This window comes from Phyllostomus discolor, chromosome 5 (genome assembly GCF_004126475.2).
Source record: "Phyllostomus discolor isolate MPI-MPIP mPhyDis1 chromosome 5, mPhyDis1.pri.v3, whole genome shotgun sequence".
NCBI classification, from domain to species: domain Eukaryota; kingdom Metazoa; phylum Chordata; class Mammalia; order Chiroptera; family Phyllostomidae; genus Phyllostomus; species Phyllostomus discolor.
This window is the reverse complement of record NC_040907.2, coordinates 4,529,152-4,544,891: the sequence shown is the minus strand read 5'-3', so window position 1 is coordinate 4,544,891 and position 15,740 is coordinate 4,529,152. Positions and strand designations below refer to the sequence as shown.

Here is a 15,740-nt window from a genome sequence, read left to right as displayed (position 1 = left end):
CTAGGAAAGACTCAGATTGGCTGTTTAGATCAATGAAAGTACTATATTAATAATTATGAAAGATCTCTGACTTGTATCTTGTATTTGGGATGGTTGTGTTTTACACTGTAGATAAAGATTATTCCTTCAACAGTATTCCTTCAACAATAGCCTCCTGTTTGCTTTTCCTGTCTCGCTTGCCTTTCTTTCTCCCTAGTTTACCTTTGTTCCTTATCTCATTCTGAATGTTCAGTTTCAGTTCTGACTTTTTAATTCATTAATTCTCAACCTGTTGGCTGGCATTCAAAGCTCTAGAAATCCTCTGCTCCCAGACACCCACCATCAGGACAGCTTGTTTCTAAACATAGGTGGGGATGGGTTCGGAGTCTGTTAAACTTTTATTTCCTTAAATTTACATAATCTCCCATTTCAAAGAAGTCCCGGCCAGGGATGTGGAATAATCCATAATTTAGCCCCAGGTCAGCTGCTCCCCACTCTTGCACGGAACTAACACTCCTCTGGAGCCAAGCAGATTGGAGGTGCTCCTGTTTGGTGGTTCTCAACCACCTGGAATCAATCAAAATCAATCTCCTTCTCCTCTCTTTAAAGATAAAATAGTGAGAAATTATTTACTTCCCAGTGGGCTCTTCTCTGTATTCAGAAATATGCCCCAGGGTGCCTTCATATAGGAAGCTTCTCACCACATTCTGTTTAAAATGTGTCATTTATAACCACTCTGACCTTTATGCAATCGTACAATTATATCTCTAGTCAATAATGAGGCATATTTGTCAGAAAATACTTGATATGCTTCTCAAATTGTTGCAAAAGTGAAGATACTTCCGCCTAATTTGCTACATGATTTGTTTTTGCATTGCTATTACTAGCATGCTTTTGAATTGGAGAAAAGCAAATTTATAAGCTGCCTCCTAATAGCTTCATGCCTTTCTTCATCTGTAAAACAGTAGTAGTAATATCCCACATATATTGAGAACCAGTCCACTCTACTTATATTCGTTTATTTAATCCTCTTAGAGACTATTACTTTTTTTCTTCCTCGTTTTACGTATGAGAAAATTGAGGCTTGGAAAAGTCATTTCCCCGAAGTCACAAGCTTAGTTGCAAAGCCATGATTCAAACTCCGGTGGTATGTGTTGAATCAGATGATCTCCAGGCTCACTTCTGCCTTTAACTTTCTATGGTTTTGAGTAGAACCTTTGACTACTAAATAGCAGGAAGCAGGTGGAATTTCCTTTGGCTGGCATTGGAGCCGCACTCTGTGTCTGCCTGAGGCGGTTTTGGTAGCGCTTGCTGCGGGAGAGGGGGTTTACTCTGCGCTGCCTTTCATTGCTCCTCAGTCACAGCAGTCAGCTTCCATGGAACATGACATTTTAATGTGCAAAATGTTTTTAGAATGGTGATTTTAGCTAATGCCAGTATGTTGATGTAGAGAAAACACCTCCAGCCCCATTTTATCTACTTGCTTTTGTCTGAGGAAGAAATCTAAGCAGAAGCATGTAAGATGGAAACGACCACAGAAATCATCTTGTTCTGTTCTTTCACTTGTCACAGGGCTTGGTGACTCCACTAAGGCCACCCCCAGCTATAGAGATTGCAGACAGGACTAGGATCCTGGATTACCTAATTCTAGTTTAGTGCCTCGGAAAATCACTTACTACCTCCCTTTGTAGATACTTAATCTTTAACCAAATACTGCTCTGCTTAGGAAGATGGTGTCTATTTCAGCTACTTAAATCTGTTTAAAACTTCTGTTTACTTTGAGTCTACCTCTGTTGTGTTGTATCACTAGAATGAAGACTCTGGAGACTTTTAATGCAATGCTGCCACTCCCTGGTTATGGAGTAGTATTGCATAGAAAATCCAGTAGGCTGTCCGCTGCCTTTGTGGAAGCCTAATCTTAGGAGCCATAAATCTAGGTACAAAGAAACCAGAGCAGTAACTTGTGTGTGTGTGTGGAAAGTCAAAGATAAGTAAAACGGGGTCTGTGCTCCATGGACTCAGGGTGCTTTCATCAGCACCCATAGCTTGCTCTATTAGTCTGCCATATAACAATAATGCAAATGAAGTGTAGCAGTCAAGTGGGGGGAGGGTGTAACTCAGTCTGGGTTGGCAAACTGGAGAGATGACTTGGTGCCAGGCCTTGTTGGGTAAGTTCTTTCTAACAAACTGCCTTAATGGCTCCACGGTGTTTATAAATAACATAATTGGGGACTATTCACCAAAATAATTAAAAATTCAAATAGGAGGATGTACTCATGTAGTTAATGCCAAATAAAAATATATAACATTGAATGAATTAATCGACCTGGGGAGGTTTATAGGTTCAAGTTTGGTCTCCTTTGTTTCCCCAAATGAGCAACCTTCAGGGATCTGGTCAGAGGGCTGTTGTGGCTGGGATTTAAAAAAAAATAAGATTTGACTCATAATTGACTTGTGTACTTTTGTGGTCCTGGTGGTAATTGTGTGTCTCCCTCTCTGCCTGTTCACCTGTTTCCAGGGGCTTTTGTTCATGGGTATGGTATGCAGCTCTGGGCACCTGAAATCCTGTTCCTAATGCTGTTAGATTTTCCTTTTCAGAGTAAGAGGGACCACCTACTCATGAACGTCAAATGGTACTACCGTCAGTCTGAAGTTCCAGATTCTGTGTATCAGCATTTGGTTCAGGATCGACATAACGAAAATGGTAAGTATGCCTTTCTGGGTTGCTTCTTACACTTTCTTAGCTCCGGGCAACGTTCTTTCCAAAAACATTCATTAAGTGGAGATAACTATGAAACAAATTTCCTAAAATACAATCATATATATAAACAAGGACATTACTAGAGTGTTCAGTTTTTGCTGAGTCCTCTCATTAGTTTCTGCCTTAAAAAAGAAACAACCTGAGTATGTACTGATGGTGTTTTCCTCTTAGACTTGGAGTAGTTGTTCTTTGGAAATGACAGTAATTTCATTTTTTATTTCTCTTCTCGCTTAATGGGAACTAATAATACTTAAAGCCCTACAGAATTGTATTTTATTTCTTTCCTCTTTCAACAGTCTGTATTATTGAACTTCTCTGTATTCAGGGTTTTGAACTTCAGCTTTCAAAGCAAAGCTTTCCTGAATATTTTGGAATTCAGCTTGCCTGAATTCCCACTTGACTTTTAGAGCAGTAGGAAGGTTGCTCAGAGTATCTTTTAAGTTTTTCTTCCTTTGCTATTATAGTTTCTAGCAGTAGCTTTATTAACACCTGAGATGTGTGCATAAAATATATATTACATTTGTCCAGATATATAATAGTTCCCTTTTATTGATTTTTGAGGGCACGAGACCTGATCCACATTTGTTGCCCACTCATTATATGTCACTCCCCACTCCCGGGTGAGGAAATTGAGGCGCCGAGATGCCGAGGAAGGTGCCAAGGCCGCAGGTCTTCCAGGCGTGGCCGCCGGGCAGGGCCTGGCCCTCGCCCTGATGCCTGTGCCCTTCGCTCTTCGCGTCGCTGCTGGAGATAGGCTTCAGCTCAACCAGCTGCCGTCGGAAGTAGTTTTGAAGAACGGTGGAGTGATGTTCTTTCATACCTTACTTACTTTTTTCTTTGAAGCTATAAAAACTTCTCTTAAAGCAGTTAAAGTATATAGTTTGTTATTAAAAATAGTAATTTGGTCATTCTTCTCAGTGGAAACTGTGATATCACTCCATCCTTGACTATTTAGCAATAAAAAAAATAAGGTGACCAGAATGACTAAATATTTAGCAGTTTGCAGATTGCTAACATGTGATAGTTGTTTCTTCCCATTTTTCCTTTCCTAAACAATCTCGCTCTTAACGCATTCCAGCAGACCGTGGGGACCCCAGTAAGGGGGGTAGAGCACATCCGGCAGCGTGCCCCACTCCTGTCACTCCTGCTGCACGCTGCTCCTCTTCTCTGTTTTGCTGTCCGGGCCTGGTTATTTGTTTTGCTTTCTGTAGTGGGAGGTGACCCTGAAAGAAAATGTGTGCAAAATTTTCCTAATTGTTTTGGGAAACTCAATTTTAATATCCTCTTAATGAATTAATTTTTTGACAGACTCTGGAAGAGAACTTGTCATTACAGACCCAGTTATCAAGAACCGAGAGCTCTTCATTTCTGATTACGTAGATACCTACCATGCTGCCGCCCTCAGGTAAGTGCCAGAGGCGTGGCCGCTCCCCTGGAGAAGTCACCCAGCTGGGGAGGCAGACGGGCTAAGCTATCCTCATCTGCTTTGATAGTCATGCTACTGATCAGATTACTCCTGTGGTCTCCAGAGGCAAACAGTCCCGTGTTAATAACTCTGTGTGTTATTGGGGTTTCAGAGGTTGCCTGTAGTTTCACTAATGTGTTGGTGGGGAGGGGAAAGGGAGGATTTTGTTTTTTCTATTTCATTTTGTTATACCCTCTCTATAGTTTTTTATCTATATTTCCTTGAAAATTATTATCCTGGTATCCATTGCTAAAGTGTTTGGGGCAAAGTGTTATGATGCTCTGCAGATTCTTACCTGAAGATTCAGTCAGTACCCAAAAATAGCACAGGTAAAGAAATGGAAGAAGCAAATATGGCATTCCGTAATTAATTGAACATGTTATTAATTATAAATCTAGGACAAGTTTGTAGGATTTTCAGTGAGTTAGTCATTCACTTCTCTGTACATGTGAACAATTTTCCACTAAAAAGCTTGGGGTAGGGAAAACATACTGAAGACTTTATTCTGAGACAGAAGGTAACATTGCAAACTCCTCTTAATGTCTTAGGTCATTAGGCCAAAAAGTGGCGATGAGCTCCTGCTTTGTGCCCTCTGGTATTTTCTTTCTTTTCTCCCTTTCAAGAAAAGGACACACATATATTCTAGCCTATTTTGTGTATAAGTGGAAGACTTCGGGCTTCTTAAGTGGTAGAGGAAGCAGGGCAAGTAATACTTTCCTCATTGGAAACAATAAAGTGATGGAAGAACTACTTGACTTGTTACAGTACATGGTTTACTTCAAAAGGCCACAGGGATATGCTGGCTTTTAGCTTAAAACTACAATGAGATACAAGAATTTCTCTATTATGTTGCTCAGATGGTGTTCACTAAAACCATCTGGAGTCCCTTATGCAAAGCTGCATAGCAAAAGCCAATTATTTTAAGGCAAATTTGTAGCAACTTTTAATATAGGGCAGGTTCTGGTGAATTTTGGGGGCAGATACTCTTTCATACGGTCTCTGTTGCAACTTCTCACCTTAGTCGTTGTAGCGCAAAAGCCACAAATGACATGAGTGAGGTGGCTGTGCTCCAACAGAACTTCATTTATGGACACTGAAACCTGAATTTTATTTAATTTCCACATCTCAGGAGGTGTATTATTTTTCTTTTGATTTCTTTTTTTGCCATTTAAAAATGTAAAAGCCATTCGTAGTTCTTGGACTCTACAACAGCAGGCGCCAGGCCAGATTTAGCATGTGGATCATAGTTTGCCAAACCCTGTGTAGGGGAAGAAGTATGCGTGCTTAGAGTGGGCTTCCTGTAGGACTTTATTGATAAATTTGCAGAATTCCTGTGCTGTTTTATCACCTTCTTTCATAACTCCCACAAACTTTTTGTGTCTTTGTGGCAGTGGCTTGTGGATCTTTAAACTCACATGCTGAACAAAGCAAGTTAATGGAAGGTGGGCTAGATTGATGAAACCATTAAGTTGTTAGCTAAGACAAGTGACTTGATCCTGAGATGATTTCTTATCCTGCTTTGTATGCTTTTCCCTGCTCTTCCCATCTTGTTTCATTGGTTGTGATAAATGATTTAAAGCAGTTCAAAGTTGAAGTTAAATAAGTACCTGAGATATATATATATGGTAACTCTGATTATTCAACATGTTTTCACATAATGGCTTAAAATGACTATTTGAATATTTTTCAGAAGATACTTAGATTTGTAGAGTCTTTTTATACTACATTAACATTTCTAGAAGAACCAGTTGTCTCAGATAATTCCAGCTAGACCCAGATAAATAATGATTTTTATAATAAAATATATTTCTGGAGATGTGTCATTATATGAGTCACTGTCCCTGGAGTGCTAAAGTGTAAATTCCTTATCTACTTTTTACTGTGTATATGACTAGAACCCTTACTGATTAGTTTGTTTCTCCTGTGGTATTTTCTTTAAAGGGCTATAAAATGGTTTTATAATGCTGTCATCTTAAATTTGATTATGTTAGTTTCGAATAGACATCTCTTACGTCACTTAACAATTTTTTTCTTTTTTTTTTTACTATACCAGATGAAATTGGTCACATAATTACTGAAAGATTTGGCCTGTTAGGTGCTCAGTAAATATCTGTGGACATTTGACGTTGCCCACACGTGGAACCCATCTCCGTGGGTCTTGCTGCACAGTAGTAGTCTTGCCTGGTTCTCCGTGGCAGAGTGCTTGCTGTGAGATCATCTCCAGTAGAAGAAGAATTGAATGGCAGTGCCCCCCAGGAATCTCTAGTTATACCTTTCTCTTCACCAAAGCTAGATTACTTTAAGTTTTTTTTTTAATTGACGATTTTATTTATTTATTTTAGAGAGAGGGGAAGAGGGGGAGAAAGCGAGGGAGAGAAACATCAGTGTGTGGGGTTGCCTCTTGCGTACCTCCTGCTGGGGACTGACCTGGCCCACAACCCACACTAGTGCCCTATCTGGGAATGTAACTGGTGACCCTCTGGTTTTGCAGGCCAGCACTCAATCCATTAAGCCACACCAGCCAGGACAAGATTACTTTAATTTTAAAATATAGGCCGGGGGGGGAGGGAATTAAGCTTTTCCTTCCAATTTTCCTTTACCATTTATCCTTCAATTTTTTTCTCCATAGATGTAAAGCAGTGTTGCCAAAAATAACTTCAATTTTGAAAGAAAGACAAATAATCCATAGGCACATGAAAGAGGGTCAAATTAATGAAAAAAAATATGGACAGAAAAGAAAAGGGAAAGAAAAAGACTGATAGTGTTAGTGCTCAGCACCATTCTTCTTGAAGGTCAAAGTGCTCGGCTCTGTGGAGTCATTGGGCTCAGAGTAGCTCCCGGGAGACTGCCCATGCCATTCACTCAGCAGGAAGGCTGTGTAGAACTCTCTCTTTCAGGGTGGTGCTAGGCTTGGGTCTTAGCAGACAGAACTTTGTCCTTTAGCTGTCATTAAGCAAAAGGAAGGCAGAATTCTTCTGCAGACTTTTCTGTGGAAATTGAGATTGTAGCATTTCTGTGCCCAAAGTGGGTTTATTTCCAGACGAGAGTGTAGGATCTTCACGGTTGCAGAAACCTGCGTTGAGGCCCTGTATCGCTGCTCTGCTGTTTCCCTGAATTCTTGCCTGGGCTGCCCTCATGCCTGTCTTTCAAACTAAGTTTCTTCCGCTGTTTCTCTTGTTCATTATATTTGTCAATAATCATATAGCAAAGCTAGTACCTTGAGTAGAGTATTTTTTTGAGTTCTCTTTATTTCCAGGTAAGTGTTTTTGGTTGACCCTGGCATAAGAGCAAAAGTGTCACATTGAAATTAGGCTTCAGTTTGAATCCTGGCTCTGCCACATAGTTTTGTGACCAAGGCCAAGCTTGTTAACCTTTGAGCCATCCTTTCGGCAAACTTATTCAAGGTCACAGGACTAAGTGACAGAACCCTGCACCAAGCACACATCTTCTGGACACCCATGTTCTGTGTCTGTATTCAGTACGATAAGGTGTGTAAGCGGGTCTCTCCCAGGGTATCTCATTCTCAATAGCGTGAGTAGTGCTTGTGCTCACTGAATATGGATCGGGTTCTTAAACGCATAAAAGGAAGAAAAGAAAAAGTGAAATTAAATGTAATTCTGTATTCAGTTATTGATGTTACAATTACTTAGCATTCATTTATTTTAGTTTTCTGTGGCTTATCGGATGGATTAATTGGCTACACAGACTATTTCAAGGTGTGGGGGGAAGAGTTTAGCTCAAGGACCATCTCCAGTTGCTCCAAGAATGAGTAGGTAAACCTGTTCTGAGAATGAACAGATACACTTTATTCAACTAAATAGAAAGTACAGCTTGCGGCTTGTTTGCTCAGTTAACTTTTTTCACCCAAAGATAATGCTTTATTGATGGTCAGAGCATCCAGAGTGATTGCTCTGGAGCAGACCCTGCGCCGTGGCCTGTGCCAGCTGCGGCAGGGAGCCCCCGGCCCTGACCGTGGGGGCAGCACAGGATGCAGAACACTAAGTGTCTTCTGAGCCAGAGGGCTCTTCCAGCTTTCTGATTGTCTGCTTCCTACTTCAGGCAATTGTTTTGGGAGAAAAAAATCCTAAAATAAGTCAGGTTATAAGCTATCGTCTTACTAGTAATTTATATTATAGGAATATGTTTTAGAGTATATTTTCTGGAAACCCAGGGCCAGGAAACCCTAAACTAGCTATTCAGAGTTTCTAATCTCCTCATCCCAAATGAACTTATCACCTTACTTTGTTATGGGCAGCCAGGATCAGATCTCAGATCTAATTAATTGGATTCTTTAAAAATTCTAATATCTCATTAAAAAAATACATGACCAACTGAGATGTATTTCAAGAATGCAAAGGTAGGTTACTATTAGAGACTCTGTTAATGTCATTTGTCATGTTAATAAAGCTAAGGAAAGAAACCTGTCTCCAAAGACTATGATTATGATATGGTAATTTCTAAAGCTAGTATCATATATAATGGGAATACCCAAGAGACAGTTCCACTGGGATCAGGAACAAAGCAAGGATGCCCACTGCTTCCCCATTGTCTCCGAGGCGCAGTGCAGCTAGGTGTTCAAGAAAGGGTAAAGAAGTAAAACTGTGTTTATTTGCAAGTAACAGATAGTGTATCTGGAAAATCTCAGAGAGCCAATGGTTAAACTATATCAGTTACCAAAGAATCAGCCAATTAACAGGCTATAAAAGTAATGCACAAAATTAATGGTAGATAAAGTCACATTTATTACTGCTTTATAATTATTTATCAGATGATTTCCTTCTATTCCTACTGCTTTTGTCTTTCCGTAAACCAGTTGCATGGTCCGCCCCAGGGAACATTTGGGGATCGCTTCAGATACTTTGATTGTCGCAGCGGTGTGCGGGGGCCGCTGTCAGGTAGAGGCCAGGAACGCTGCTAAACACAGGACAGCCCCTGACACCGGAGCGCCAGCAGTGCCGAGGCTGAGAAACCCTGTCTCGAACATACTTACTCCCCAATGCCTGTGTTGAGAATTGTGGGTTAGTAGGGTTTTTATGTTTTTAACACATCAACTCATTATTCAGCTTTAAGGGTATATGGAAATTTGAGCAATAGCAAAGAATAATAAAAGAAGAATCGCTTTCCTGTAGTAATGGACAGTGATAGTGAAAATAACTTATTTTACATAGCACTGAAGAGTATACAAAGTTTCATAGACTTTCTTGTATGCTTCTTATCTGATGTTGACATTTTTGTGAGATAGATATAGTAGGTATTTTTATCCCTATTTTTTCTTGTCTTCAGGGACTAAATCACTTCAGATAGATGGGTAGTAAGTTATAGAGTAAGTTCATTCTTTATCTGTAAAAGTGATCTTAACCCACTTTTTCTTAATTCCAGCTTAATAATGGAGGGATATAGGTCCTGGGCCTGGCAAGTTGGTGCCTTGTCCATATTTTCTTTATTTGTATCTTGTGTTTACAATAGAACTTGTGCAGTGATGAAATGTATAAATCTGTGCTGTTCAATATGGGAGCTGTTAGTTACATGTAGCTCTTTAAATATATACTAATTAAGGAGAAATAAAATTGGTTGGAGGGTTAGTCTCATACACCAAAAGGATATATACCTAGGTTGTGGGTTTAATCCCTGGTTGGGGCACATATAGGAGGTGGCTGATCTATGTTTATCTCTCACATTGATGTTACTCTCTCTCCCCTCCCCCTCCTTTCCTGTCCCTTCTCCCCGCGCCCCCCACCCCCCAATCAACAAACATATTTGGGTGAGGATTACAAAAATTAAATAAAATTTACAGTTTATTTCTCTTAATTGCGTTACCCACATTTCAAGTGCTCTATAGCCCTGCATTATCTTCTAATCGGTACTTCCCAAAGGAACTTTAACAAATCAATAGAATTTGTTTTTAAAGATTTTATTTATTTATTAAGAGAGGGAAAGGAAGAGAGAAAGAAAGGGAGAGAAACATCAATGTGTGGCTGCCTCTCACGTGCCCCCTACTAGGGACCTGGCCCACCACCCAGGCATGTACCCTGCCTGGGAATTGAACCTGCAACCCTTTGGTTCGCAGGCTCACACTCAGTCCACTGAACCACACCAGCCAGGGCCAAATCAAAACATTTTTATTTAATTTTAAAAGGAGCAATTGTTAGAGCCCAGTCTTACTAGCTTCTGCCCATTACTGAGGCCTGTGGGAAAGGAGGACATTGCCTTTTCATTTCTTGGCAGGAAGTGAATAAATGTTCATGTCCATGTGGATATCCCTCAGCCAGTTTCTCTCACCAACACCTTGGCCATTAGCTGGAGTGTATGTTGTTAACATCCCACTCATGCAGTCCTATGGGAATGGAATGCCTGGTCGAGCAGTGGGAGGTCACATTCCAGGAAGGATCCTGGTGCGCTCTTGATGTGCCAAGTTCATCTACTTGAACCACAGCCTTTAGCTTTCACTTAGCATGAAATTTAACTTCTGTGACCACAAGGGAGTTGAAGTTCTTAAAACCTTCCTGCCTTCTAGGAAATAAACCTCCCTACCTTCTAAGAAATTACCCCAACATGTACACACCCACTTGTGCATGTGTGTGTGCTTGTGCTTGTAGTGGAGAGGTGAGCCCTACTGCGCGGTATAGTGTTTCTGACATTTGCATTTGGTGCCTGGGAGCGCGGCTTAAGGAGTTCTGCAGTGCTGGAGAGTTGTCAGCTATGTGTGGTGTAAACTTTTGTTGGTAGACGAACAGGGAACCTACACTTCCCATGGGAAAGTGTTTCCGATTTACAATCACTTAATGTTACTTAAAAATTGAAAGTTGTTGTTTGTATATTAGAACTCATCTACATATTTAAAAAGTTAGAATTATTCTGTTTTAATTTTTAGGTCAGTTTATTTCTTGTATGTTAAAAGAGAAAAAATACTTTTATCAGTTCTATATTTTGCCTATCATAAGGTAACAGGAGGAAAAGGCACATTTTGCTTTGATGATGTAGAAGGGTTTTAGATGGGTATTTTTGTAACTTCACTGTAGTTTCACTTTCCCTTAGCATTTCTGGCTTAATATCCTTTCATCAGTCCTGCCCTCCATTTATCTTTGTGGTTTAATTTTACTCTGTTACTAAAATGTTGAGATCAAAACAGTTAAGGCCCTGACCAGGTAGCTTACTTGGTTAGAGCGTCATCCCAGTACTCCAAGTTTGCAGGTTCAGTCCCTGGTCAGGTCACAGACAAGAATCAACCAATGAATGCATAAATAAGTGGAACAACAAGCTGATGTCTCTCTCTCTAAAAATCAGTAAATAAAAATTTAAAAAGCAATTAAGTTGTACAGTTGTAGGTCGAAGCAGTCATGAAACAAAAATATATATAATATTGGGCATTTTCTTCTTTTGGGGGCTCCCGATTTTCTTAACAGATAATTATGGAGTTTGTAGCTATATTCTACATGTTCTTAGAGTAATGTGGATTTAGTTATATCTTTACCCATCCCTACCGCTCCAATAGTATATTGGCTTGCAAAGCAATAGAGGGTGTTACTAATATATTTTTGTTTGTTTATTTTCAGAGGGAAATGTAACATCTCTCATTTTTCTGACATATTTGCTGCTAGAGAGTTTAAAGCCCGAGTGGATTCATTTTTCTACATATTAGGCTACAACCCTGAGACAAGGTAAGTGAGTCACTTGGGCCCACTCCGTGAGGACTTTTGCTTTTCTCACTGTGTGTTTGTGTACACATATCCTGGAATGTACTAGTAAGATTAGAAAATAAAAAGACCCCAAAAGCCTATATAGTAAACCTCTTTGGAAGGAGTTGTAATTTATGTCTTTGGTGTCTTCCTGTTATAAAAAGAAAAAAAAAAAAGAAACATGGGAAAATTTGGGCTTAGAGAGGGCAAGACAAAAACATGTTTAGTTGGTCTGTGTTTTGAGCTCATTATGAATCTGCGGGTTACCACATTCTGTCACACCTTCCGTGGTGCCATATTGAAGGTACTAGGACTTCATGGAGAGTTCTTTGGCTAGTCATTTGTTTTGTTCATTCAGCAAAACCCTAGGAACACTCAGTGAAATATCTCTAGTAGGACTGTTGGTATGAGATCTAGTTCTTGGTAAGATCTATGTAATAGGTAGAATTATTTGGTTTTTTATTAAGGACAGAAAAAAGAATGTTAGCAGATGACCAAGTAGTCTGTGCTTGGGACACCGAAGACATAATCTATAAATATAAGGATTTAGAAAGAAAGAGAAGATGCTTGGCTCAAGATAGTGAGTCGAAGAACTGTATTAAATAAAATAGGAAGACGGGTCATTGCTTAGTGAAAACCTTTTCCTACATGCTGAGAAATTACATGTAAAATTGAGAATGTTGTTGTTAAGACAGTCAACCTAGGGTCAATAAAAGGTAACATATTCCTTTGCTGTGGTTGTAAGAGGCTGCATGAAGCTATACATATATATATAATATTATATATACTAATATTATATTAGTGTGTATATATATATATATATATATATTAGTGTCTTTGTGAGAATACTAGACAGCAGCTATAATGATAATAGTGTAATGGTCACCTATTTTGGCTTTAGAAAATAGTGAATTTGAGCTTTTATTTTCTTTTTCAAAGTTTGCCCTGTTCCAATGACAAAGAGACTGGCCAATGGCAGTATTTCAAAATCATCTTATATTTTGAAATGTTTATTCTATATGTGCATGTATTGACTGCCCTGTCATGTCTTCCTGTTGCCCAGGTGAACCTTTGAGCACTTTAACTTGGGTTTTTGTCTAAGTACAAAGGAGTCTGTTATTTCAGTGATGTCACGTTTAACTCTTTGATGAATAGTTGTCATTGCACAGGCTAGATATGGTATTAGTGAATTGACCAAATTGCTTTTGTATTTTAAATGTTTGGTTCTTAGGTTTTTCACAACCAACTAAATTATGTTTTGCTAGTTTTGGTTTTATGCAACTATTTTGCTGAATGCTTATTAAAAGTGGCATATCACTTAACCTGTGTAAGCTAGAGTCTCACAATTTCCTGTCTCATTTTCATTGTATATTGTTGGCAGTCATCCAGAGTGATACTTCCTATTTGTTTTAAAATGTGAGTTAGGTGTACGGTAGGAGGATATTCTTTGTCTCTTGCTTGAAAAAGCAACACAGAGACGTGCCTTTGCAGTGTGTTATAGGCCCTGCTTTCTGCGCCACTTCTGCGAGTGCCCTGCCCTTCCTAGCCATCATTTGTCTGTTTCTGTGCTAGTGTTATCCGTGCCCAGCTTGTGCTTGGTGTATTGTGCGTACTATAGGGGTACTGGAAGAACTGCAGTGAACGAGTGTTTGAATGTCTACTTAGAAGTGAAGTTTGTGACAGACCTTAAACTTCTCACAAATTGCGTGTAAAAATTACGTCAGTAGAGCTGGTGTGGCCCGTGGCCCGCTGCTCGGGCTCATTAGTTTTTCACCCGGAAAGACTTTATACCAGTGAGCTTGGGGTTGGGTGTGCAGTTCCTGCAGTTTCTCGAATGATCAAAATAGTGTATATGATTTGACAGATTGTGGGAAAACTGTGTTTTCTTCACCTGGCTCTGCACAGCCCAATCTTTAGAATGCTCAGGGTGCGTATCCTTGCAGAACTGACCCGTTAGTCTGTCTCTGTCTTTGGGTCAAGTTTGTGAGGAATAGGGCTGTGTGATGTGCTGGCTTCTGGGTAGTTCTTCCCCTGATTTGAATGAGTGAGACTGGTACGCAGTCATAGCTACGTGGTGCCGTGTGCTGACTCAGTGCCCTGAGTCATTTGGAGAGGAAATGGCAGACTGTGGGAATAATCCTGGGAGGTAGTGGAAGACCACTGCTGGGTAAGAGAACGGTGATTCTGTGACCGCAGACTTCGGCAACTGGTCCCTCCTCTTAAATAAATAAGGCAGGAACTTGGCTCTAAATGAGCAGCTGAAATTGAAGCTTAAGTAGTATTATCATTTCTCACAGCAAATTTTCTGATAGTATTTCAACATTGATTTTTATGTTATTCTCCTTAATTTACTTAGTATATTAGCAAGCACTGGAAGTTTGTAATTTTTTTTTCATGCTTATTGTGTAAGTCTTTCTCAAACCCCAGTGTCTGGCTACATTTTAATTTTTTTCCTAACCTGGTTTTTATCATGGTGTTTCTGGTCAGGGACCTGGTTGTCCAGATCTTTCGGTTCTGATGGTATTAGTTTTTGGAACACATATATGACTAGGGGAACAGACTTGTCATTGCCTTTAAAATTTGGGGGATCCGTAATCTCTTATCTTTAATTATGCAATCTGAACACTCTGAAAAAGACAGAAAGATTTTTAGGTTAAGTTTGATGCTGACACTCATTTGATTGTCACACCTGACTTGAATAGATATGATGTCATTCTGAATTTTGTGCACTTTGTGAGAGTTTGCACAACTTGTGCAACAAAAGTACTGATGTGATAGTCTAGTGATCATTTCTCAGACACTGTTGGAGTATTACATATTATATTCACTATATTCACTATAGTTCCTTTCTAAATCCAAAATGTTCTGAATTCTGAAAATCCTCTGACGCTAAGGATGTTAGCTAAGGGATTGTGACACTGTATTTTTGCTAGCCGTGATGTTTAAGGAACAAAACTTAATTGAGCAAAAAAAAACCGGGGGTGGGGGGCACAGATGTTACTGGCTTTAAGTAGTATACAAGCTACAAGGGGCTGACAAGTGAGAGAGGCTTGAATCTAATGCTAGCCTAAACTTCGAACCCTTAGGTAATTGGGCTTTGCTTTTGGAGTTTGTTTTGACATTTCTGCACTCGTGGTGTGAACAAAAGTTCACTTTTGTTATATGTACAAGATTTGTCCCAAATTTACTTCGGTAGCCAGCAGACTCTGACTCAGGCCAATGAATTAGGAGGGGAGGAAGGAAGTAATGGTGAACGGAGTTCCAGAAAGAACAAAAGATAGTGGCCACTTGAGAGGAGATACCTTTACCTTTAAGTGATGAATCATGAACTTTCCCAAGGACCAGTCCATTTGTTTCCCCTTGCTTATAAGAGTTCTTTAGGTCCCCCAAGTGCCTTTAGGGATAGTGAAGAAGACCTGTAATTTAAAATGTAGTGTTTTGTGTTCCTAGTTACTGATACATTGTCTCTTTTCCCCCTTCCCTATACTCTTTTTTATAAAAGCATGAGTGGTCTTGGTCTGCAGCAGGTAACATACAATTGTTTTCTTAGTTCTTGGTATTTTCAACAAGAGGCCTCTCTTAGCCGTCAGGTGGAAAACAGCCTGTTCCCCTGTCTCACCCAAAGGGAATGCACTTGATCAGCTGTGCCTGCTCCACTTTTCTTCTTCCAGGGAAGAGCTTCCTTTTTTTAAAGTAATAATGAGGCTTAAGGATTATTATCATTGTATTTAGTAGCAATCACAAACTGAGGCATTTTCAAGGTTTTAGGTGTAATCTCTCCCTAACAATGGCAATAAGGTTACTAACAATAGTTACAGTTAGCACCGTGTGCCCTGCACCGCTGTGAGTGTTGTACCTG

At 39.7% G+C, this 15,740-nt stretch overlaps 1 protein-coding gene across 5 annotated transcripts in view; it reads left to right on the top strand.

The window, feature by feature from the left end:
• The window catches only part of RERE (arginine-glutamic acid dipeptide repeats), a 398,807-nt gene that overhangs the window by 240,878 nt on the left and 142,189 nt on the right, over nt 1-15,740 (top strand). For all 5 annotated transcript variants that reach the window (XM_036025254.1, XM_036025256.1, XM_036025257.1 and 2 more), the window contains 3 exons: nt 2,578-2,683; nt 4,049-4,145; nt 11,759-11,863. In XM_036025254.1, coding sequence (XP_035881147.1) covers nt 2,578-2,683; nt 4,049-4,145; nt 11,759-11,863 — 308 coding nt within the window. The remainder of the gene's footprint in view (nt 1-2,577; nt 2,684-4,048; nt 4,146-11,758; nt 11,864-15,740) is intronic.